The sequence below is a fragment of the Mirounga angustirostris genome, unplaced genomic scaffold (assembly GCF_029215605.1).
Source record: "Mirounga angustirostris isolate CCGP_5_RB_7025 unplaced genomic scaffold, mMirAng1.0.hap1 SCAF_1, whole genome shotgun sequence".
NCBI classification, from domain to species: domain Eukaryota; kingdom Metazoa; phylum Chordata; class Mammalia; order Carnivora; family Phocidae; genus Mirounga; species Mirounga angustirostris.
In genome coordinates, this window is record NW_026991709.1 from 110440216 (window position 1) to 110467342 (window position 27127).

Consider the following 27127-nt stretch of genomic DNA (forward strand, 5'->3'; position numbering starts at 1 on the left):
GGGGTCAAGTCCCAAAATCCATGCATTTTTTAAAATATTTTTATTTTTAGCTTTAAGCATTTTTTAGGTCAAAGTTTTTATACTCTACCATGAAAAATGGTATATTAGGCACTTGATCTTCATGGATTTGACATTCACACTTAGAAATACACACGAATGGGGCACCTGGGTGGCTCAGTCGTTGGGCGTCTGCCTTCGGCTCAGGTCATGATCTCAGGGTCCTGGGATCAAGCCCTGCATTGGGCTCCCTGCTCAGCAGGAAGCCTGCTTCTCCCTCTCCTATTCCCCCTGCTTGTGTTCCCTCTCACTGTGTCTCTCTCTGTCAAATAAATAAAATCTTAAAAAAAAAAAAAAAAATACACATGAATAGAGGCACTTGGGTGGCTCAGTCAGTTAAGCAACCAACTCTTGCTTTCAGCTCAGGTCATGATCTCAGGGTCATGGAATCCAGCCCTGCGTCGGGCTCCACACTGGTTATGGAGCCTGCTTAGTATTCTCTCTCCCCCTCTGTACCCACTCCACCCCCCAGTTGTACTCTCTCTTATTTATAAAGAAAAAAAAAAAAAAAGAAAAAAAAAACACATGGATAATCATAAAGACCAATGAGTTGTAATACTCTATAAACAGTCAAAAAACAAATTCACCTGTGTTATGTGTCTTATGAAAGAAGAGAAAACACAGCTAGTAGGTGAACTTAATCAACCATCTGTCATGGGTGTGCAAATAATAAAAATTTTAGCTCTGGGGGAAAAGTAGAAAATAATCCCCCTCCCAACCAACTGGTTACACTAGTAAAAAAATTAATGGTAAAAGTAATGAATGCAGGAAGTCTCTGATGTTCTAAGCTAAAAACTGGAGCTAGGCTTCCTTCCATTTGGTAGAGGAAATCATATGGTTCTGGTGATACAGTCCTATCTCAGATTCCTAAAAATTCTACCTACATGTTCTTTGCAAATGATGAGGGTCTATCAGACTTTTATTTGTCCTAAAATTATATTTCACTGGGCAGAATCATTCCTGTATGATCACCTTCTCCCCTTTCTTATAACAGCTAAAATCAGATTAAACTGAACATCAAGGAAAACACTGACAGAACAAGTTACAAAACCATGAAAAGAACCTAAGAAAAGGAGGCGTAGTCTATATAGTTGGTGATGCTACAAGTTTCGAGGATTATGAACTGGGACAAATACACACACGCTTCAGGCCTCATTATTCATTTATCTTAAAAATTACTGAGCACCTCTGTATGCCGGGTACTCTCCTAGGAGATTTAGTACGGAACAAATCTGACAAGGTTTCTCACAGAGAAATGTTATAGTCGGGAGTGAGTGTACATTAAGTAACCAATAAATTAACTTAAGCTATAACATGGTAGGTTATATCTTATTCTTATATCATACTAAGAGTTATGAAGAAAAATAAGGCAGGACAAGACGACAGAGAGGACATTTTGGCTGGAGTGATCTGAGAAGGCTTCTCGTAGGAAGTGCCATCTGAGCTAACATGCGGTGCGTGGAGGCGGCAGGCCACATGGACGTCTCAAGGCTGGAAGGAGAGGCCGCCGTGTGTGCCGACTGCTCGTGCTGGTGGAGGGACACACCTGAGCGAGGCGCGGCTGCCAGGTGAGGATTCTGAGCCTAAGAGTGTGGCATGAGTTAGGTTCTAGCAGGAGCATGCTGGCTACAGAGCAGAAGGCTGTCATTAGAGAAGAAGAAAAACAAGCTCAGCTAGAGGCCAGTCCAACAACACGGGCAAAGGTGGAGGTGGTGGTTCAAACCAGAGGACTAGCAGCAGTGGGAGGAGGAAGACCTTCTCGGACTGGGATTCGATTTTCAAAGTAAAGCTGACAGGATTGCTGAGGGGCTGAACGTAGAATTTTGAGAGAAAGATATAGAGCCAGAATGACAATAGGGCTTCTACCCTTATCCTCCCAGTGACTACATACAACATTTAGTAAGAAGACTGAAGAAAGAAGGAGCAAGGTTAGGGATGGTGAGAAATCAAGACTTTGGTTGTATATACTAGGTTTCAGATGCCCATTAGTCATCAAAGTAGAGTAGCTAGTGTAAGCAACTAGATATCCAGACTCTGGAGAGAAGTACTGATAAACGCTCTCGCTCTCTCGCCCATGCTGGCTCTCTTGTGCTCTCGAGGCATGGGCACGCACACGCACGCGCTCTCTCTCTCCATATACATATGTATATATATACACACACATACATAGATGTGTGTGTATATATATATATATATGAATCACATATACGTGTTTTTGTGTATGAAGAGAAGTTCAAAAAGGAAATTAAGAAGAGCAAAGAGAAACTTGACCATTTATTGTATCTACTTTGACACTATTTGCAAATATTCTAGTAAGAATGTAGAGCTTCTGTGATTTAAAAAGGGGGCATTTCTTTCGTCTCCCCCTATGAAAAAATTAGCTGGTGAAAACAATCTGAAGTATAGAGTTAACAAGACTGCTACCAAAACAGCACTCAGAGATAACCAGTGTTCACTTTGTGGATACTTTTCCCTATACATTTAAATATATACACAATACAGTTTTGTTTTGTTTTGAAGTACAGTTCACCTTTGTTTTAGCAAACCTGAACTCAAAAGGTGGCAGCCATGGAATCCGGCCATGTTTTCAGTTTTGTTTTGATTAACTTGCCATGCTTTTAGAGTGGGCTCCACTGTCCAGTTCGCCAGGACCACCTACCACTCCCAGCCACCTCACAGCCTGACTCACTTATTTAGGACGCTGCCTGGCATCTGAGCACATTTGCACTTTCTGCCCTGCTTCTCAGAGCTTTGTAGCTGGGGTCTCCCTTATGAAATCATAAGCACGTTTCCACTTCATAAGGAATTATTTGTAAACCTAATCTTTAAGTGGACATCTTTACGTGTAATCCTCTATGCATATTTCTAACGGAGAATCCAGTCTTTTATTAAGCATGTTTTAGCACCACCTCAAGGAGTCACTGTCTAGCCACCAAAAGAGTGAAGACGGACTAAAACCAGTTTACCTTCAGTTCTTTCAACAAATACCTACCATGATCATGGGCCAGTGCATGTGGGAGGGAGGGATAAGAGACACAGCACTTTTTCAAGGTAATTTCAGATAGTGAAACATGCTGTGAATAAAATAAGAATACCTGAGAATATAAATGGGCGGAAGGGGGGGAAAGAGGAATGTTATTTAGGTAGGTGGCTGGAGAAAACCTCCTGAGGAAATGGCCCTCGAGCCAAAGGCTCTGAGAAGAGGAGATGTGGGAATACCATAGAGATGAACAGCCCAAGTACAGGGAAGAAATGCAGAAGCCTTGAGAAAGGAAGGAGCGTGGCATGTCAGAGGGGGAGGAGGAAGGCAATGTGGCCAGAACATCACAGAAAGAGAAAGCAAGGCATGGATGGCCTTGGTGGCCACAGGAAAGAATCTGGATCTTTATCCTAATTGTAGTAGGAAACTATTGACAGGTTATCAAGAGGGACACGATGTGATCGGATTCAGGCCTAGTGATCAGCATGGCAGTTTGGAGCCTACAAGGTAAGGAGGGAAAGAAAAGGGAGACCAGTTAGGAGGCCACCACGGTCTCCAGCCGAGAGGACAGTGGCATGAACCAACATTTCAGCAGCTATGGCAGTGAGAAGTGTTTAGATGCAGGACATACTCTGGAGGTAACAGCAATATGATTTGCTGATGAAATCAGGATTTGGGGCCTGGGTGGACAAGGACCCATCTGCATGCGCGCCATGAGTCACTTTTAGCCTCCCCATGGACCTCCTAGGTACTCACCTCACCGGGCTATGGCTAGAGCATGCAGGCAACAATGCCTTGTACAATGAATGATGAAATATAAAATGTATTGTACTGTCTCACTTACCCAAATTAGGATCAGTAGCCTGACGTTTCTTAATTTTAGCTTCAGAAATAGCAGAATAATAGGCACAGGTCATCTTGATCAGCCACGTTGCTCGAACCATTGGCACTGAATATTTAGCTAAATATGCAAAAACATCTTCTTTTTTACTAAGGATTGGAACCTAAAAAGAAATAACATATTTATAAAAATCACGTATTATTTTCATCATGAGGTCAACCTAAAGAAAGGGAAAGCAAAAGAAAGACACTCAGTCCCTGCTGCCTTTAAGAAAGTATATCCTTGATGGATTTTCAAATACGTACATTCAGCTTAAAAACCAAAAACTTTAAGCAAATTTTCATTAAAAGAATCAAAACTATGTTTAGCACACTGACAACAGTTTTATCAGTTGTGCTCTCTTATTTATAAAAAACAAATTACTTTCAAATTCTCAGATGCTGAAAGCTACTCATCATATCAACAAAATAGGGAAAATAATTTCATGACAGTACTCCAAGGAGTTTATCTCAAAATTGGAAGGAATGATCAAGTGAAAAACTGTCCCCACTCCAAATTTTATCAAAGAACACTTTTTTATATAAAGCTCTCTGGCTGTAACATTTATAATAATTTCTAGAAAGCTTCTAAAATGCCTTTAGCCCAAAATTTAAAATAGGGGCTAAAATGATGGCTCAGTGAATCTGCCTAATAAACACTGAGCTAGAAATAGCTGGTTAATTAATTAATTCACTGGCTGAAAGTAGGCACTTGAGGCAGTTCATTATTTCTTCCAGACCAGGAAGGTGTACTATTTGCAAATTAGTATCCCAATGTACCGCTGAATGTTTCAAAGAGTTAACCCACTCTTCTACAATTCCTCGTAAATATCCTTGGCACAGGCCAGTCATCTATATATGATCTATTCAGTTTACGAATGTAGAGTACAACAGTGGACAGAGTACGTTGGCCATGATGCACAGGATGGGAGCAGTGAGCACCCACCACTCCCCTCTACCACCTCTGTGCTCTGGTCCTGGCCCCCAGCCTGTACGGCTAAACCCATTACTCCCAGGCTCTTCATTTATGAATGTAGTAATACCAACCCAACCCTGTCCACCCCACAGAGTGGTCAGAAGGCTAAAAGAATTACATGTATCAAAACTAGAACAGTTTTTATTATGTTACCAATTCCAAAAATTTCTAGGTGCCAGCCAAAGTCTGTTTCAAGCCAGGCATTTGACCCTCTCCTAAAAGGATCCTGGACACTACCACCATGGCTATCAAGAGTCCTGGTCTCTATGTGCCACACCCTAGCTTGATTTTGCACTGGATATCAAAAGACTTCCAATCAGCTGATTGTTACAGCATGGCATTTTTCTTAGTCAAATCCTCCTTTAGACAGCGGATATTTTATATCGTTTGTAGGTTGCAAATTTGACTATTCACAGGCCTGGACCCAAGTGTGATCCCAGAATTAAAAGAGAAGTGGGTTTTGTACACAGCCCTTTAAAACAAGCTATTTCACCTGGTTCTTACCAAAGAAACATTCAAGCTGCCCCAATGCTGAAGGAAAAGCTGCCTGGTTGCACACTGAGATGCAGCTGTCCATACACTGTCTTTCATGGGCAACTTAACAGACTTTTGGTCACGTACAATTCCTGCCTTGGGTGCGGACTTTAAACATAACCCCCATGACAGAGGCAGCTACGCTGCACAAACATACCTAAAAGGGAGATGAAAGTCACATAGGCCAAAGCTATAAGGCTTCCTCTCTGCAGACCACAGTGATACATTTTAACAAGAAAATTTCCTGAAAATTTTGTTTACAAGGCACGTCTTTCATGGAGCACAAGACCCTGGGTTTACAGACTATCACTGAAGCCAGGGACAAGAAAAGCTCAGGCTTATATATTCAGTGCAAGAACTGAGATGCTGCTTTTCACTAGAACGCTAGTATGAGAGAGTCAAATTTTAGTTGTCAGGGTCAGGTTGACGCTCATTCAGATGAACCAAGAGTACTAGATCAAGGCCTAAAAAACAGGCAAATGCAAAAAAGTAAATGTAGCATCTCCAAAGAAACATTACTAATAGCATCTTTTATAGATGCCCAAAGGATTTCTTTTGAACAACTGACAGGAGAAAAATAAAAACTTGAACATGTGAAATGTTCAGATGAAATAGCAAACAAAACCGAGCCATAGGTCTTACCATTAACAAGCTAAGGCATACCTCCAGCTCATTGCCCCCAAACCCCGTAAGACATGGTTTGCTCAAATCAAGGGATTTAAAATTCAGAAGAACTGATGTGAAGAAGGCTATTTAATTAAGGAGGAAGACACATATTGACGGTTATCAAATTTATAGTTTGGACCAGCTCGGGAAGGAAATTATGTTTATAGTGACTGAAGTAGGACTTCCTTACAGTCACAGATCCCATTTTCAGCAAAGAAACCATCTAACTTTAACTTGTAACTGAACCTAGGCAATCACTGGACAGCTGTTTTTTGTTTTTTTTTAAGATTTTATTTTTATTTATTTGACAGAGAGAGAGACAGCGAGAGGGGAACACAAGCAGAAGCAGGATTCCCGCGGAGCAGGAAGCCCGATGCGGGGCTTGATCCCAGGACTCTGGGATCATGACCTGAGCCGAAGACGCTTAACGACTGAGCCACCCAGGCACCCAGCTGTTTTGTTTCTAAACCAAGCTAGAGCTGCATCTACGTAGTAAAAGAAAACTAAGACACTTAGCATGTGATGGTTTTTCATCCACAAAAGGGCTTTATCACCTTGTAGTGCCTTTCCCCTTGGATGAACGTCACTGTCAATACTCTGTGTTCACCAAGCAGAAGTAGAGGCAAAAGGAAATTCCCGAGACCACAGTAATCAACATCACCTGAAGTGAACATGTCATACCTAGTGAACTGGTCAAGAACCAGAAGAATATCCCTAGAGCCTATAAGTCTATTTTTCCAAATCTACCAATGACCGTGATTGAGTTAAAAGGCCCTTTACAGGCCATTATTGACCTCTCTTTGGCTAAATACTTGGGAGTGCTGTGGAGTTGTAAAATAATGGAAAACCAGGCCCAGAAACTTGACCTATCCCATACAGGAAACTATTTTGAACTCTAGAACAGCGTTGGAAGAGGACTCAAGATTTTAGCAGGAAAATTAAGGCCCTCTGCATTAAGCCATCTCATAGATAAATACCAGAAATTAAAGAAGTATTTGAACTTTCTATCTAATATGAAGAACATGGCAGAGAATGCAATCTTTTACCCAGATCCAAAAGAGCTTTTGCCATCTCAAGAATATGATATGCTGAGGAGCGGAGCAGAGAAGGGAGGGACTCTTCAAATGCCCAAGAAATGACTACTTCAAGGCACAGTCAATGGTGTTACCAAAAAAAAGAAAAGAAAAAGAAAAAAAGTTTAACTTTGCACAGAATTCATGTCAGGGCTTACCTGAGGGACACCTGACTTGGCCAGAGACAGCTCCTAATAAAGAGAAGAACAATGGCCAATACACTGCACTGTGATTCATCTCCCTCCTCAAAGATGAGCAACCACTCCACCCCTAAAGCAAGGGCATCAATTCCTCATCAGTATCTGCTTTTAGGAAATATCCAAAAAAGGGATTCTAAAAGCTTATTTTAAAAAAAGGAAAACCTAAAAAGAAAGATGTCAGGATGGCTACATGGGAACTGAAGGTCCTAATAAACATGGAGGGCATGAACTATTGGTTAGAATGCCATGAAATATCAAAGGATGCCCTTTGACTTATGGGACCTTCAGATACAATGTGCAGGTGATCATGGGCCCACATGGTAAATGTCCACTACCAGGAAAGAAATGCTACACGGTTCAGCCTGTGTTGAGACAGGTACAACCTGAGTAGCAAGAGGCGATTATGCTGATTGTTGTGCTTTTCAAGGATTCCAGTTGCCTTTAATCACAAGGCAACACAATATTATGGCGGCACTAGGGCAAAAGAAAGCCAACGGGAGCTACAGGCTATTTTCAGAGTTGCTTTAGAAAACAAACACAAAAAGGAGCTCTCCTTTAAACCAGGCCTGCACCACACTAGTTAATAACACTATCAAGAACAGAAGATGGACACCCTAAAGACTAAAGGGTTTCAGGCCGGATGAGAAAGACATGTGGGATGATTTCAAAGGTGTGCAAGGCAGAGATCACTGGAAGCTATAAATACACCTGCCCATTTTGTTCTAAAACTTTTTCAAAGAAGTTTTTCAAGCACACCCAGAATTGCTATCTTACTTGTTAGGAAGGAGACTTAGCTTAAAGCATTTGGATTGGTACTTTTCAAGACAAGAAAGTAACATCAAAGCAAGAATTTCCAAATAACACATTTTGGACATCCTGGCCTAAGAAAACTAAAAATATAATGGAAATAAACGAAGTCTTATTGCCTACTCTCGATTTAAAAAACGCGTCTACCTGAAGTCCACATAGGGGCGCCTGGGTGGCTCAGTCGGTTTAAGCATCTGCCTGCGGCTCAGGTCATGATCCCAGGGTCCTGGGATCGAGCCCCACATCGAGCTCCCTGCTCAGCGGGGAGTCTTCTTCTCCCTCTCCCTCCCCCAGCTTGTACTTGCTCTCTCGCTCACTTGCTCACTCTCTCTCAAATAAAATCTTAAAAAATAAATAAAGTCCACATAAACTGCTTCCTGTGTGGAATGTTTAGGTCAAGATGTGCTAAGAACCACATGCCTCCAAAAAAAGGGAGAAACAGTGTTATGTGCAGCACATGCCTGGTAACAGTGCACCTGCCAATGAAGCTTTGCGTTTTGGAAAGAACAGGGGGAAAGAAATACATACTTGAACCTTAGCTCAAACATCGTGATTTCTAGAAGACCATAATTAAAACAATGTAAGAAACACTTAATACCTTTTTTGCCAAAATAGCAAGTGGTTTATTTCCTGCTAAGTCAGAGAACCAACTATGAATTGCACTCTGGGATCGAGCAGTAACCAGCCAATAATTATCTTTAGCATTAACTTGTGGTTTCTTCTTTCCGGTGTCCTGGAAAGTGTTAAGCTTTAGTTTCTCAGCTAATATGCTGCTGAAATAAGCTCCAATCTGTGGAAACAAGAGAAAAAAAGAAAAAGTTTGAAGGCAGTATGTATGTTAGTAATGTATAGCAGTATTTTATTTCTGTTTTAGGAGAATATCTTCAAGCAGCCCATCAGAAAATAAATGGCAGTTTAAGTCCTTGAAGCCAAGAGTTGTGATTTCCTTATACTAACATAATGCAAAAACTCCCACAGCACTTTTGTTCCACTATTAACAAGTGGTTCAAGGAAAAAAGAAGAGCCTTTGAAAATGTCTGAGAAGATGAAATTAATTACATCCTGAATAAATTTCAAGAGAATGGGTTCTGCTTTACTCTTCAGCTGTACTTCTTTTTCAGATTACATACACATTTGGAGAGAATATGTTTCCTGAGAGGTGTTGCACGCAAGAGCAGAAAGTCTAGTAATCACACAGTAATCATTCTTTTTCTGGTTTCATCTTAATAGCATATATTTTTGGAAAGGAAAATTCTGTATTCACAGTGCTTTTCAAAAAAAGGAGTCTAGAAAAAATTATTTAAATGGAAAATTACAAAAGTTTCAATTAAATTAAGTATTCAACATTTTTAACTGGGCTGCCAATTTCAAGAGTACAAGCGTTTCAAGAGAAAGCTAGTGTTACCTGCTCTGAATGGAATATGTAGCAAAGGGAGTTCCTGTGAACAACTGTGGCATTTTCATATTAACCAAACTAAGAGGACAAAAGAGGAAGAAAGGCACAAGAAGGAAAGGGATAAATACCTAAAACTTAAGTGAATCCACAGAAAACCTGTTGGAATTGCCAAGAACCCTATTCCATTCCCTGGGAATTATTTAATAATATGATACAAACAACAGGTGAGGTTAGCCGACAGTGGCAACCATGATTAAAATAAAATACCTACCCTGGTGAAGCAAAATAAGAATCACCACCTTAGTTAATGCTCTTGAGTCAATAAACAATTATTTCATAGGTTGGAACACAGTTGTTAGCAATTAGTCAAGTTTATCTACCAGGGTGAAAAGCTGGTACACTTTTACTTAATGTGAACTGGCATTCTTTGACCCTTGTGATTTATGGACAATTAAAAAAAGTCTATTTTGGTGTGTTAATATGATAATAAAAAATTAGAGTCATTAGGAAAAAGATCTGAGCTTTACTTTTCTTTTTAAAACAAACTTCATGGTGTGTTTTTTTTTTTAAGCAAATGTTTGCAGAATGTTTAAACGGGAAATAAATGCAAAAATTTAGCAAAACCAGTTGTTTAGGAACAAGCAGCAAACAGCAAATTGTTTAATTTTAAATTTCTCAATCAATATTTGGTCTTTATACCAAGAACTTAAAACCCCTACTTACATTGATTGTTTAAATTGAAAAGGCCTCTTATTTGCAATTACGTAGGAGTATTTTAATCATAATAAACAAAGGTATAAAAATTTTTTTAGGGGCGCCTGGGTGGCTCAGTTGGTTAGGCAACTGCCTTCGGCTCAGGTCATGATCCTGGAGTCCCGGGATCGAGTCCCGCATCAGGCTCCCTGCTCGGCAGGGAGCCTGCTTCTCCCTCTGACCCTCCCCCCTCTCATGTGCTCTCTGTCTCAAATAAATAAATAAAATCTTTAAAAAAAAATTTTTTTTTAAAAACTCGTCAGCCATCTGTTTTACAATCATAATTTTTGTATTTAATAACAATGGAACATGTGACTGTATGTGCCGTTTTACATCCTAACAAACCTCGGGAACCACTGCAGACTGGAAACTAAGTCAAAATTCCCTAAGAGAGAGAAGGTGGGGGGGGGGGAATCAAAACATGACCATGCACTTAATTTTATACTCACATTATTCCAAACCTAAAAAAGTAAAGAGCCTCATTCCCAAGTCCCAACGACTACCTCCAAGTAACCACGTTGGTTAGTTTCTTAGGTCTTCCGAGGGTTTCTTCAGGTGAATATGCATGAACAAACACGAATATATTACTTTCTCTTTTTTACATGTATACCTCTTTGTGTACATTTAAAGATTTTATTTATTTATTTATTTGAGAGAGAGAGAGCAGGAGAGGGGGGAGGGTCTGAGGGAGAAGCAGACTCCCTGCCGAGCAGGGAGCCCGATGCGGGACTCGATCCCGGGACTCCAGGATCATGACCTGAGCCGAAGGCAGTCGCTTAACCAACTGAGCCACCCAGGCGCCCCTCTTTGTGTACATTTAGTAAATGTCTGAGAGCCTTCCACATCTGTACATGGAAAATCTCTTTTCACTTTCACAAATGATGTACTGGGTGGGTGCACCACATTTATATATAATCAAGCCCTTGTTAACAGACATTTGGAGTGTTTTCCCCAAACTTCTGCTATTACAAATCACATTAAAATGAATAACCTCTCCTATTTGTTATCTCATACATGTACAACTACAGATTTCACATAAATTTCCAGAATTCAGATTGTACACTTCCATAATTTTAATCAGCACTGTTAAATTGCCCTCCATAAGCTTCAGACCAATGTGCACTCCCTCAGACAAGGTAGGAGAGAAGAAGTTTAACTTAAAACTTGTTTCCAGGGGCGCCTGGGGTGGCTCAGTCATTAAGCGTCTGCCTTTGGCTCAGGTCATGATCCTGGGGTCCTGGGATCGAGCCCCACATCGGGCTCCCTACTCCAAGGGAAGCCTGCTTCTCCCTCTCCCACTCCCCCTGCTTGTGTTCCCTCTCTCAATGTGTCTCTGTCAAATAAATAAATAAAATCTTTAATAAATAAATAACATTTGTTTCCATCCATCCAAAGCTATTTTGAAAGTAATTCATTTTATAAGAAAATGGAAAAGTTTAGGGACTACACTATAGTTCATGTATTCCATATTTATAAGCTGAAATTCCCTTCAGAAGGTTTGAATCCTTGAGTAAATCTCACAGGAAGGGTTGGCAAAAGCAGAAGCTGTAATGGGTGTTATTTCCATTTATTCAGTTATTTAAATTGACATAAAACTTGATATAACAGAATAACTTGGCAGTTCACATCAAGAGACACACAGCATTCATACTTTCTGTTATGGGCTGAATTGTGTTCCCCAAAATTCGGATGTTGAAGCCTTAATCCCCAGTGTGACTGTATTTGGAGACAAGGCCTTTAAAGAGGTCAAATGAGGTCATAAGGGCGGGGCTTAATCCAATGGACTGGTGTCCTTGTAAGAAGAAACGCAGAATACAGGCACATAGAGAAAAGACTGTGTGAGGACAGGATGAGAGGCCAGCCTTGTGCAAGCCAAGGAGAGAGCCCTCAGAAGAAACCAGACCTACTGACACCTTGATCTTGGACTACCAGCCTCCTCGACTGTGAGAAAATAAATTGTTTCTCAGAAAATTAAATTCCTGTTGTTTAAGCCACCCAGTTTGCAGTATTTTGTTATGGAGGCCCAAACAGACTAAGACAACTTCTACCCAAGTAAATATGCTTCTGGAAATTTATCCAAAAGAACAAAAGCTGTATGTTCAAATACGACTACAGCCTCTTCATAAATAACCATAAGAAATTGGCAACAGGCTAATTATTATATACTAGCAGTTTCAGGTCATTTTAGCATGTAAGTGATGAAATGTTATCTGTCCATTAATAATTATTAATATGAATACTTCAGCCTCAAGGAAAAGTGCACTCAAAATAATGTTATGTTTGTTTTTTTTTTAAAGTAAGACAAAAAAGTTCTGAAGATGGTGGTGACGGTTACACACCAATGTTAATGCATTAAATGCCAAAGAACTGTACATTTTAAAAATGTTAAGGGGCACCTGGGTGGCTCAGTCAGTTCAGCATCTGACTCTTGATCTCAGCTCAGGTCTCATCTCAGGGTCATGAGTTCAAGTCCTGTGTTAGGCTCCAATAAGTAAAATAAAATAAAAATAAAAATGGTAAAATGGTAAATTTTATGTTACGTATATTTTACCACAATTTAAAAAAAGAAAACCAATTACAACATATATGTAATTGTGGCTGTGATGTTAAAAAGTATACGAAGACTGGGGGGGCGCCTGGGTGGCTCAGTCGTTAAGCGTCTACCTTCGGCTCAGGTCATGATCCCAGGGTCCTGGGATTGAGCCCCACATCAGGCTCCCTGCTCTGAGGGAAGCCTGCTTCTCCCTCTCCCACTCCCTGTTTGTGTTCCCTTTCTCACTGTGTCTGTCAAATAAATAAAAAATCTTTAAAAAGGAAAAAAAAAGGGGGTGCCTGGGTGGCTCAGTCTTCAGGCGTCTGCCTTCTGCTCGGGTCGTGGTCTCAGGGTCCTGGGATCGAGCCTCGCGTCAGGCTCGCATCGGGCTCCCTGCTTGGCAGGCAGCCTGCTTCTCCCTCTCCACTCCCCCTGCTGGTGTTCCCTCTCTCGCTGTGTCTCTCTCTGTCAAATAAATAAACTCTTCAAAAAAAAAAAAAAAAAGCATACGAAGACTGGAAAAAGACAAAACTAAAAACATTGGTTTGGTTATGGGGTTATCTGTAGAAAATGCTGTTTCCTTTCACATTGTTTACATATTTCAGTTGAATAGCAAATTATCAAGTACATTTGTTGTTTATGTGTACATGTGCACACACAGATCTTAAATGATACACAAATCCCTGACAACGGTTAGCTCTAGGGAAGGGGAAGGAAGTATATTTGTATGTTTGATTTCATTTGTATAATGCTTTCAATTTAATAAAAATACTTCAATATTCAGAAAATAAAAATAACTCAAGAAGGATGAGAAAGATCAAAACTTAAAAGAATATAACAAGCAAATAATTCTACCTATATATTATTAACATAACCACAAAGAGAAAGAGATTTAATTTAAGAAAAATTTTAACACAACATTCTGACTATATACCTTTAATGAAAATTAGTCTAAGGACAAAAAGTATAATAGGAAAATTATAAATTTTCCATAGTAATTTTGTTGTTGGAGTAGCATTACTATAGCTTATTCTGGAACTTTTTAATGTGTATTTTAAAAGAGAGTAAATAAATAAATATATTGAATTTACTACAAGCCAGGGTTCTCACTTTGGGAGAAATGAGATAAAAAGATGGAACAGAAAAGAGGAAAAACCCTGTAGTATTGGGTAAGAACTGGCAGATGGATGCAAGGAAAGAAGAAAAAGGAGAGAAGAGAAGAAACAAATCTCTATGTTGTTTCCCATCTCTGTCCACTGAAAGTACCTAGAAGTTATGATACTCTAGTAGCAATGAGCATGCCAAGCATCCAGATCTGGGCTGGGGCACAGAAAGAACATGAATCTGAATATGTTATTGTATCAAAAGTGAGGAAGTGCTCAAGAATGATGGAGATGTCAAAAGCACCCAAGAAATAGGTTAAAGGCGCCCCCTGGCCAAGTGAGAGACAATTTAAACATCAAAAAGAGAAAAGATGACACATCAAATTTTAAAGAGTCCTGGAGTTCAAAGTGATACTAAAAAATGGGATATCAGGGCACCTGGCTGGCTCACTAGGTGGAGCATCCAACTCTTGATCTCAGGGTCCTGAGCTCAAGCCCCACACACTGGGTGTGGAGATTACTTTAAAAAAAGAAAAATGGACTTGTTTGGGGTATCTGGATGGCTCAGTCGGTAAAGCATGCAACCCTTAATCTCAGGGTGGTGAGTTCAAGCCCCACACTGGGCGTGGAGCCTACTTAAAACAATAAAATAATAAAAAATAAAATAAATTTTAAAATGGGGTGTCCTTTTACAAAAGAATGCCATCTAATAAATGTATGAGAAATGACAACTGGAAACCAGCATTTTGCAACCAGCAGCAAAATAACTCATTCAGCAAGCATTATCAATTGATGATACAATCACAAGATAAAATCGTATTGAAGAACAGCATATCCATTTGGTCTCAAAGTATCACCCTACAGGGACTACTACAAGGAAAAGATAACTACTTTTACAATGTAAAGTGACAGCAGACACCACCTTCGATCATCAAACACAGTATAACCAATAACAGGGCAAACTGGCACTGCATGTCTTCTGATATGCAATGTGGTCTTCTTGCCAAAAATATTTAACCTGAACCTTGTCATGAAAAAACAATCAGAAAAATCTAGAATGCAGGACTAGAATATAAGAAAATAACTGGGGACACCTGGGTCCCTCAGTCAGTTGAGCATCTGCCTTCAGCTTGGGTCATGATCCAGGGTCCTGGGATCGAGTCCCGCATCGGGCTCCCTGCTTAGCAGGGAGCCTGCTTCTCCCTCTCCCTCTGCTCCTTGCCCCACTTGTGCTCTCTTACTCTCTCCCTCTCTCAAATAAATAAAATCTTAAAAAAAAAAAAAAAGACATAACTGGACAGCAGCTCTAAACCCCCCCCCCCCCAAAAATAACAACATGGGCAAAGGCGGAGAGCAGTACTGTGTACTGTGCTGGATTACAATAGATGAAAGAAACAGGACACCCAAATGCAATGCATGATCCCTGATTGGGTCCTAGGGCAGGACCTTATACAAGATATTCTGGGGAATTCTGAATATGGATTGTGGTTTTAAATAACACTAATTTATCAACATTCACACACACTTTTCAGGGTGTCACACACTTTTTCAGAAGTTTTAGGAAATAGACAATTTGCATTACCTTTGATGGGTTAATTACAATATTTCTGGCTGAGCCATGTTCATCTCCAGTAAAAGCTGGCTGATTGTTGAAGCCTTGCTTTACATTCACAGCAGTAAGTTCATCCTGTTCAAGAAAAGGTATCAATTAATCAGAAAGATTATAAAAGCTCTAACTTTACCCAGCATACTACAGCCTCAGTAATGACTGACTATGCTATACTCTGTAGAAGAGAACTGTTGGAACACAACACCAAAGGGAGAGCAGAAATCGAAGATTTAAAACCAATACACAGGGATGCCTGAGTGGCTCAGTCAGTTAAACCTCTGCCTTTGCTCAGGTCATGATCCCGGGGTCCTGGGATCAAGTCCCGCATCAGGCTCCTTGCTCAGCAGGAAGCCTGCTTCTTCTCCCTCTGCTTGCCGCTCCCCCTGCTTGTGCACAAGCACTCTCTCCCTCTCTCTCTCTGACAAATAAAATCTTAAATAAATAATACATAAAACCAATACACAAATGTACAGAGAGATAAAAATAAATGTGGCAAAATATTAACAACTGTTAACTTAAAATATAGGATATGTGGGTGTTCATTATACTATTCTCTCAATTATTCTGTAAGTTTAAAAATTTTTAACTAATAAGTTGGGAAAAGAAAAAATGAGCAAAAATCCCCCCCACACGCAGAAACATAAAGTCACAGAATTTGTATACTAGAATTGTTTCTAGAGACCCCATAGTTGGGCTCTCCCTTCCCTGCCAGCCCCTATACACATCTCTATTTTATTTATGTTCAAGAAAAATGGCTCACTCCACTTAAGTTCTGTTAAAGACAGAAACAACGGGTTCACAGGAACAAGCTTTGTGATAACCACAATACCATGACCAGCAGCATGTGAAGGGAAGTTTAGGGCTTGCAAAATTCTTTCATACATCTTGGGTCACTTGATCTTTACCAAATTCTAAGGTAAACGGTAAGCATGTATCTTCACACCCATTTACAGATAAGAAGAATGAGGCTCACTAAGCTAGTACAGTAACTGGACAGAGCCAGCACTGAAATACTGTCTTCTCAACCCAAGAATAGGAAGAGAAATTTCCATGACTCCATGCCACCAAAGTACAAATGCCATATGAAAATATAGTCTAAAAATACATAGCTACAACTCATACTCTCCTTAAAAACATCTCCTACTGGATACAGGAGAACTTTTCTTCCCAAGGTCACAGCACATCAGAAATAGCCCAAGGCTTAAAAAAAAAAAAAAAAAAAAAAAGACTTTGCCCTGTCCAAATCATTCAGCTATGGAACCTAATCAGAGTTCTTAAAATACAGACTTGAAAGAATAAAAGGGAAAGGTTTGAGTAAATGAAGCTACCTTCTGTTCCCTCTCACTCTAAGCCAAGAAAAGGTCTTAGTAACCACTGGGGTAACGCTAGCTAGCCACAGCACAAGAATGAGAATATATACTTCGTCTTCATAAGTAATTGCTGCAAGTGTAAAATGAAGGAAAAAAAAAAAAACCCAACTGATCAAAATCACTGCTGTGATTAAGCAGGAAGCCTTAGGACAAAATAGTTTATGACATATAAGCACCTGAAAGGTCAGCCTGGCTGAGAGCCGAGGTCTCCTGGAGACGTGCCATGTAACTTTACTTAATTGTGTGTGTACTCTACCTAACATCTTGGCAAGCCACTGCCTTGGCAAGCTTTCAAAAGACCCCACTGCAGGAAGTTTAGCTCTATGATAATCAAGTCTCCTCCAAGCACGAAGGTCACTGAAATCGTGACCTGCACAGAAAATGAGTTGCATACACCTATCAACAGATCTTAAACTGCTCCCACATTTCCAAATTAATTATTTGAAAATCGAGGGCAAAACTACAAATGCATATTTGAAATCAGAAAGGTGTCAGTCAACTTAAATAAAGCGAGTGTGCTAATAAAATTTCTGTAGTCTAGGAGTCTAAGAAAGAAGGGGGAAGAATGGGATCAGAAAGGGAATGGGATGAGAAAATTGAATTTTTATCTTTGATTCACCATCAGAGTATTACAAGAAACATTAATTGAGTAACAGCATATGTTTTTACTAAAAATACGTTCTGGCTTAATCAAGGGGAAATGTGTGAGGTTTTCAGGACCAGTTAGTTCCATTTAGTGCTGCTTCACCTTCCGTTCTAAAGGTACTCCAACTCAGCGGCTCAGCGTATCTGACGGCTAACCACGAGCCTGGAGAGATGTGCTCTGCAAACACAGGCATGCCTGCATGTAATGCACAGACACCCTCCTCGGAAGGAAAAGAACATGGAACATGGTTACTTTGTCGACCACATCAGATTTTCCTCACAGGTCGCAGATCCACGCAGGTACTGCTGGAAGCCTTGAGTTGTGAGAAATTTTTTTTTAAGATTTATTTATTTATTTATTTATTTGACAGAGAGAGACACAGGGAGAGAGGGAACACAAGCAGGGGGAGTGGGAGAGGGAGAAGCAGGCTTCCCGCGGATCAGGGAGCCTGATGTGGGGCTCGATCCCAGGACGCTGGGATCATGACCTGAGCCGAAGGCAGACGCTTAACGACTGAGCCACCCAGGCGCCCCTGTTGTGAGAATTTTTTATCTTGCATTCTAAATTGCACGAAAATACATCCAGAATCCGACCCCCTTCCCACCACCACCAATGCCCTCTTCGGGTCAGGTTCTCCCCATCATCTCATGCTTGGACACTGCAATGACTCCTAACTGGTTTTCTTGCTTCTACCGTTGCCCCCTGAAAGCCATTTTCAACATAGCAGCCACAGGGAGCTTTTTAAAACTTAAGTAAGATCATGTTACTCCTGCTCAAAACCTGCATTAACTTCCCAACTCAAGAGTAAAAAGCAAAGGCCCTATGATGTCCTACAAGGCCCTGTGTGATCTGCCCCTATTACCTTTCTGACCTCATTCCTAACCACACTTGCCTTAGCCGACTCTACTCCAGCCACACTGGTCTCCTTGCAGTTGCTCAAGCATGCCCTCTGGATGGCCTCAGGCCTCAGGGCCTTTGTACTGTCTGTTCCCTCAGCCTGGATTGCTTTCCCTTGGTGTCCATGGCCAACTACATAACCACCTGAAGCCTTTGCTCAAATTTCATATTCTCAATGAGAAATCTGATGGCCTTATTTAAAAGTGGAACTGCTCACCCTGTCCTCTTCAACTCCAGCATTCCTAATCTTCCAATAATCCATAGCACTTATCACCTAAAATGCCCTGTAATTTACTTACAGTGTGTACTGTTTCCCCCACTAGAAGGTAAGGCCCATGAAACCAAGGATCTTTATTTTGTTCACAGATACATGCTAAGCACATAGAGCAGTGCCTGGCACAGAGCACACATAGGTATTCAATAAATATTTGTTGAAAGAATAAGTGTGGGGCGCCTGGCTGGCTCAGTCAGTAGAGCATGTGACTCTTGATCTCAGGATCGTGAGCTCAAGCCCCACATGGAGCACGGAGCCTACCTGGGGGGAAAAAAAGAAAAGAAAGAATAAATGAATGATAACCTGTTTTGAACAATTAACATAATAAACATATTCTGAATCACTCTCCCTTGACTGTGGGGTCTGTAATTCCATTTGTATTTATGATAGATCTTCCTAATCACCCAGAGCAGTGGCTCTCACCTCATCTAACCCAATGCACCATCCTGAAAACATATATTTTATAATACCTTTACCCGAGTCTGAAATGAAATTCATAAACAGTAACTATCCAATACCAGTATTTTCTTAAAAAAAAAAAAAAATTCAATATAATGCCCTCACTCTAAAATTTTTTTCTAAAGTTAAGTTTTAACAACTAGGTACTTGAATATGCTCAAGCATACAACACTAGACCTTTTTTTTTTTTTTAAGATTTTATTTATTTGAGAGAGAGAATGAGAGAGAGAGCACATGAGAGGGGGGAGGGTCAGAGGGAGAAGCAGACCCCCTGCTGAGCAAGGAGCCCGATAAGGGACTCGATCCCGGGACTCCAGGATCATGACCCAAGCCGAAGGCAGTCGCCCAACCAACTGAGCCACCCAGGCGCCCCCAACACTAGACCTTCACTACTCAAAGCTCGGTCTGTAGGCCAGCAGCCAGCCGCAGTGGGAGCATCTAGGGCTTGTTAAAAATGCAAAATCTCAATCACAATACAAATGCAAATTCCCCCAGTCACAATCTGCAGTGCAACAAATTCCCAGGTAATTCATGGGCACTTTAAATGAGAAGTGGGGCCCTAGGAGACATGAAGAAATTTGTTAGGTTTGTTCCTTGAATCACCACAGTGAAGTCACTACAAATGTAGACATCATGTGTATTCTCTTGCCATTTCAAATGGCCAGAACAGGGGCTTCTGGGTGACTCTGTCGGTTAAGTGTCTGCCTTCAGCTCAGGTCATGATCCCAGGGTCCTGGGATTGAGCCCCGAATCAGGCTCCCTGCTCAGCGGGGAGCCTGCTTCTCCCTCTCCCCCTGCTTCTCTCCTCTGCTCATGCCCATGCTCTCTCTCTCAAATAAATAAATCTTTAAAAAAAAAAGGCCAGAACAACATGTTACAAATTTTCTGAAAAGGTGAACTCTTAGTAAAGTTTCAAACTAATAAAATAAATCTCCAAATATATTAACACCCAAGTTCTATTCCTCAGAAACTCAGTGCATATCAAATGTATATTAAAATCCTGCAAAAAAAAAAAAAAAAAATACTTTTGAGATCATAGGTAAACATTCCCACCCGGAACAGAAAGGGAAAATAACAAGATTTAGATGTGGCACATCTGACAGCCCAGTGGGATGCAAGTTTCCCTTGCGCCCGACTGTCCACTCTGAGTCCATCTAGCACACGTGGGCCTGCCCACTCAATGGTCGTAACACTGCAACCACAGCAACAACCAACACAATGCCCAGAGGCTTCCACAACGCTCCCACTGGGTGCCAAGATGGAGGTGGTTAGCTTTTACCGTTGAGAGGTCTGCTTCTGCCAAGGGGACCTAGAAGCTCTGCGTTTAGGAAGCACTGAGTTTCACATGGTCAAGTGTCAGCAAGAGCCCTGCCCCTGCTGGGACACAAAACAATGGATGTGCCAGTTCCACCCACCGCCTTTGGGCTGGGACACGTGGCTACAGGTGGAGGCAAAGCTGGAGGAGGACTCAATGGAAATGCACACAGGAGGGACACCAAAGCCGTGCTTGAGAGCCCAGAGCCTGCAATCAGGCTGTCCAAATATGAACCTCCAGCTGCAGGGAACAGTGGCTCTAAGCAACTTTTGGAACTGTTCTTGTCCTTCAGTTTCCTCAACTGTAAGATAGGGACAGCTCCACATCCCAGTTGAGGAAGTAAGGTGGAGACGTTAACTAGCCCAAGATCATATGATGGTAAAGAACTCCAAAGAATCCATGGTCTCTAACCACCATACCATATGAAAACAGCCAGCAATTAGTATTACTGCTGTCGTTTTTGTCCTGTTTCTGGTTCAGGAAAGGGATAACCTGAAGCTCCAGTAAGCACTCAGATGCACAAAGTGTCCATTTCAGAAACTAAAAAGACCCTGGCCTCAGGAGATGCTTTTTACACGTTTGCACGCATCAGAATGCCCTGAAGGGTTAGTAAAAACACAGCTTCCTGGGTCCCACGCCCAGAATTTGCAATTCAGTAGGTCTGGGGTGGGGCCTGAAAATTTGAATTTCTAACAACTTACCAAGTATGCAGATCTAGGGACCACACACTGAGAAACACTGACATTAAGATCTGGAGTTTGTGGCTTTCTAGAAAACCAGGGCTTCCATGCCCAACATCACTGCCGCACTCACCATCAGAAGGAAACTGTATGTCCAAAAAAAGACTGGTCAGAACTCTCTGCCACATCTCCCTTCCCCCACTGCAAAGGCACAAATACAAAGCTACGCCCCCCCCCACACACACACAAACACACACACCGCACACATATATCCTAGAAGGAAACCAGTGCATGAAGTTTTCTTTTACTCCTTTAGCTTCTCACAGACCCACAATGAGTAAAAACACGAAGGCCACTGTCAATTACATCAGGAGGCAAACAGCCAAAACCGAAGCTTCGAAGTCACTTGTATTTGAAGTTTACTGATAGAAAACTTTGGGTCAGCTTCCTAGAGAAACTAAGGGAAAGAGAATAAAGCTCAAAGCATCACAACCAAACTATGCACCCTGATGGTTTATTTCCAAAAGTTTCTGAAAAGGGTGAAAGTCAATGGCTAGAATTTAAACAATGAGTTAAAACTAAGATTAAAATTCCAGGGTGTTGACTATTGTTTAGCCAGTATTTCTCACACTCTGCTAATGCACCAACAGACCCCTTTTAAAGAAAAAATATTCCCTCTGACCTGAGGATGTCTGTAGACCCCAACTGGGGAAAATGGGCTAGGACGGGGATCCTTAATGGCATTCGGCAGCAATAAGACATGCAAAACAAGAAGTAACGTGTGTTACATGAACTCAAACAACAAATTTTTATGATGCTTTGCTCCGAAGGCCTTTGCCAAATCTAATCAGGCAAAAATAGAAGGGAGAGAGTCCAGATTTTGGAACAGCATGCCTCTAAAATCCCCAAGCCAGAATCTGTATAGGACACAAATAGCTTCCTCTTGCACTAGCCTTGAACCTCTTCAAAGATTTTTCTAAATAAGAGGATAACCACCAAAATTCTAACAATGGCTCTTACTGAGATTTATGCTGGCTCTGCCACCCTGAGTCAATGATTCTTACAAAAGCACCATCAGCTGCTACTTTGCCCACTTGCAAAGGTGAGATAACTAAACCCCCAAACACTTGGTTGAACAATTTCACATTTGTACAATGTGGGGAATAAAAAAAGAACCGTTAGGGGGGGAAGGGGGGCCCCCATGAATTCAGAGTTGTAAATGTATGTATTTATCATCAACATCCTCAAGGGCAAAACTCTGTGTACCCATGTGTGAGACCGAATACTTGCTCAGCCCAGAGACAATGCTGGCTGAGAATATAAATTCACAGACCTCACCTGGTAGCCCTGGGCAGCACACACTAGACCACGGTGCAGATGGATTTCAACAGGTCTAACACAGAGCCAATCCCAAAGTAACCTCAACATGGAGAGAGAAGGACTCTCACAACTCTTGTCATTGGTTTCTACTAAAATAGTAAGCCTTAAAGCAATTTTCAGGAGACAGGTATCCAGAGACAAACAAAATCCTAGAAATTGTCCCATGTTCGTTCATACAGAAGGCTAGGGTTCACTCTGCATTGTTGTATTCTATACGGACACAAAAATTGGATCTTCAGGGCCTTGGGTGAACTCCAAATGCATCCATAAATCTCACACATTTACCTTGAACTTCATAGAATAATCTTTTTTTTGGATCACTTTCAAAGCAATCTTTTAATTTCAATAAAATGTTTTACCGGGAAAATGAAAACATTTTTGATGCTAGTTTGGAAACTGGTTAAGCTCTTTCTCACTCAAGAAAAGAAAATAAAAGAGTTGCCTGGGTGGCTCAGTTAGTTGAGCGACTGACTCTTGGTTTCAGCTCAGGTCATGATCTCAGGGACCTAAGATGGAGCCCCCAGTTGGGCTCTGCTCTCAGGTAGGGTCGGCTTGAAGATTTTCCCTTCTGCCCCTCCCCCCACTGTTCATGTGCTCTCAAATAAATAGGAAGGAAGGAAGGAAGGAAGGGAGGGAGGGAGGGAGGGAGGGAGGGAGGGAGGGAGGGATGACTCGGTGGCTGAGTTGGTTAAGCGTCCAACTCTTGATTTCGGCTCAGGTCATGATTTCAGGGTCATGAGATCAAGCCCCACATGGGACTCCAAACTCAGCACAGAGTCAGCTTGAAATTCTCTCTCCCTCTGACCCTCCCCCTGCTCGTGCTCGCTCGCTCTCTCTCTCTCTCTAAATAAATGAATAATAAAATCTTAGAAGAAAAGGAAGGAGGGTAGGTAAGTAGGTAGGGTCGGTGGGTCTGTGGGCCAGTCAGGACAACTTTCAATGACCTTTTCAAAAGCAGATAATGCATGCAAACACATATGCAGATGCACACATATGCAAGCACACACATACTTAACCTCCTCCAGACTTCTCATCTAACCCACAGAACATGTGCAGACATGCCCTATCTCTTTAGTGACCTACTCGTGTCTAACACACTAGCTCAATGACTGTTCAATGATCGGACAGAAAGGTCCACCAGGAATGATAATGCCACAGAAATAGAAAAATGTCCCTCTATGTGCTAGTCAGGCAGAGAAGTTAGCTATGGTCTTACCCAAACAAATTTTTAAAAACAGCTTTATAACTATTTTTCCTAGCCTTGCCCACCTCTCCCTGAAAAGAGCATTCTCCCAGACCCCTGAGGACGTTCGCAGATCCCAGTTTGAGAAATGAAGCTGTGATAATCCCCAGCATGGATATATTTAATGGTCTTTAGGCAACACCTAGAGTTGGCAGATATAAATGACCCAGAAGATAGGGGAATAATCTTTCTCTCCTCATCCCTCACCAATTCTATCTACACGTCTCTCAAAACATGTCTCATATTTGTTCCTTTAAAACATGACAGCCACCTCTCTAAACTGCAGCTGCCATCACAGTGGGCCCTGGCCACTGCTCCCCATGTATTTCCCTTCCTCTGTTTAGATTTTTACCTGAATCTATCCTGCCCACAGGCCCTGATGAATCCTCCTCAAACAAGTGTTCTTTTCTGCCCTCCCCTATTCACAAGCCTCAGAAGGTTTTCCACGTTGTTCCTTCTTTTCCCCAGAAGGGGCTAAGGACTGGAAGCATCCAACACTACCCCCTCAAAACCCTCAGTGGTATCTGCGGGCCATCCCTCCACCTAACTGTGTCTCCAAATCAAAACACAGTTACCTCAGACAGCCACTAAAAGCCTTGAACAATCAAGCTCCACCTCTCAGTCTCACTCCCATCCTAAGTGTTAAAATCACACAGATCTGGGTTTGAATGCAGAGCCCTTACCTGTGATGGGGAACAAGGTAACTGACCTCTCCATACCTCAGTTGCTTCCTTTGAAATGAGGCAAGAATAACTCAATAGGGTTGAGGTTATGTAAGATAAAATGTACAAAGAGTTTAACACAGTGCCTGGCCCGTATTAAGTGCTCTATAAATGGTGGTTACGGTTATAAAAACTTAGAGCTATATTTTATTTTTATATTTTAACTCATTTAATCTACTTGACTATTATATTCTTTCCCACATAAATCATCTTTTCAGCCTCTAAGCCTTACATAATGCCTTTCCCATCCCCTGGAGTACATTATCATGAAATCTTTTGCCTTCTTCAAACCACAATTCAGGGCTCCCCTTCATTCAACCAACAAATAAATAAATATACAACATTGCGCTAAGTACCAGGGATTCCATAGTGAAAAATTACAAGCGATACATGCCCCCAAGGAGAAGCACCACCTGCTCAGGATGCACATAATAGGGGTTTAACAGTCTCAGAAATCAGACAAGAATTCCCTGAAGAAGTGGCCTTTGAGCCGAGCTCTGTCTGAGAAGTAGGAGTTAACGAAGTTAAGAGGAGGACCTTATGATGGTAAGGTTGACATTTTGCATAAAGTGGTACAATATTAAGTCTAAGACAGTGAAAAGTTAGGGATATATATTATACTTCCTAGAACAATCACCAAAAACAAAAAACAAAACAAAAAAACCCACAACATAAAGAGGTATAACTAAAATATCAATAGGTAAATTAAAATTATATAAAATTATAAGAAATAATTTAATAATCCAAAAGCGAGACACAGAAAAAAAACAGTAAAATGTTATACCTAAATCCAGCCATATCAAATTATTAATGAAATGATAATTAAATGTTAATGAACTAAGATTCCAATGAAAGGACCGGGATTTTCAAAATGCATAAAAAAGCAAAACCCCATGGAAGCAGCCCAAGTGTCCATCGACTGATGAATAGATAAAGATGATGTGGTATACACAGAAAGGTAGATAGATAGAATGGAATATTACTCAGCCGTAAAAAAGAAAATCTTGCCACTTGCAATGACATGGATGGCATTAGAAAGTGTTATGCTAAGCAAAGTTAAGTCCATTAGAGAAAGACAAATATCACTTGATTTCATTCATATGTGGAATTTAAGTTACAAAGGAAATGAGCAAAGGGGAAAAAAAAAAGAGAGAGACAAACCAAAAAACAGACTCTTAACTATAGAGAACTGATGGTCACCAGAGGGGAGGTGGGTGGCAGGACGGATGAAATAGGTGATGGATTAAGGAGTGCACTTGTGATGTATACAACAACCAGGTGTTGTATAGAAGTGTTGAATCACTATATTGTACAACTGAAACTAATAGTACACTATATGTTAACTAACTGGAATTTAAAATCTTTATTTTATTTTTTTTAAAGATTTATTTATTTGACAGAGAGAGACACAGCGAGAGAGGGAACACAAGCATGGGGAGTGGGAGAGGGAGAAGAAGCAGGCTTCCCGCTGAGCAGGGAGCCCGATGCGGGGCTCAATCCCAGGACCCTGGGATCATGACCTGAGCTGAAGGCAGATGCTTAAGGACTGAGCCACCCAGGCTTCCCTGGAATTTAAAATCTTTTAAAAAACAAAGCAAAACCCAACTATCTGCTGCACTTTAAATGTAAAGATGGGCACCTGGCTGGTTCAGTCAGGAGAGCATGCAATGCTTAATGTTGAGGTTGTAAGTTTGAGCCCCACGTTGGGCATAGAGTTTACTAAAAATAATAAAATAAAAAATAAAAATTTAAAATAAATAAATTTAAAGACGATATGTTGACAGTAAATGGATGGAAAAAGATAAATACCATGCAAACAATGAGCCTAAGAGGGTTAAAGTGGCTATATTAATACTGGGCAGAGTAGAATTCAAGATAAAAAGCATTATCAAAGATAAAATAGGGCAAATCATAATGATAAAAGGGTCAATGCATCAGAAAGGCATAGCAATCATGGGCATATGTGTGCCTAACAAGAAGGACAGGAATAGCACGTATAAAGCCTGTAGGATTGGAAAAATTAAAGAAAGAATGCTGTCATGCAAAAGCAGAAGGGACTCAGGTGTGACTAGAGGCTGAGCTATGGGTGGGGACAGATCACACAGGGTACTATGAACCAAGTGAAGGACTTCTGTCTTTATCAAAAGAACAGTAAAGGGTTTTACGCAGAGGTGACATCATCCCATCTGAATAGGTCTGCAGTGTGGACAACCGATTGGAGTTAGGTCAGATTAAATGGGAGACTACGGGGCAAAGGGATGGGAACTAGTTAACAGACTCTCATAAGAGTCAGGACATCAGATGATCATAGCTAGGACCAAGATGGTGGTGACACAGGTAGAGAGGAGAGGAAATATAAAGGGCTACTTAAGAGGGCTACTCAACTGGACTTCTTGTTGAAGTGTTGGATGAAATGACAAAGGAGATTGTCAAGAAAGAACATGCCCCAGATTTCTGGGATGGTAATATCGCTTAAGATAGGGTAAGCAGGGTTAGGGGATGGTGGAGGGGGGGCTGGAAGGAAGAGGAGCAGATCACAAGTTCAGTTTTATTTTATTTTTTTAAGAATTTTTAT

General features: G+C 41.1%; 1 protein-coding gene across 1 annotated transcript in view; it reads right to left on the reverse strand.

The window, feature by feature from the left end:
• MED12L (mediator complex subunit 12L) overlaps nt 1-27127 on the reverse strand; it is a 320591-nt gene that overhangs the window by 271790 nt on the left and 21674 nt on the right. The window contains exons 3-5 of the mRNA XM_045903552.3: nt 15540-15644; nt 8771-8962; nt 3882-4041 (exon numbers count right to left, since the gene is read on the reverse strand). Coding sequence (XP_045759508.1) covers nt 3882-4041; nt 8771-8962; nt 15540-15644 — 457 coding nt within the window. The remainder of the gene's footprint in view (nt 1-3881; nt 4042-8770; nt 8963-15539; nt 15645-27127) is intronic.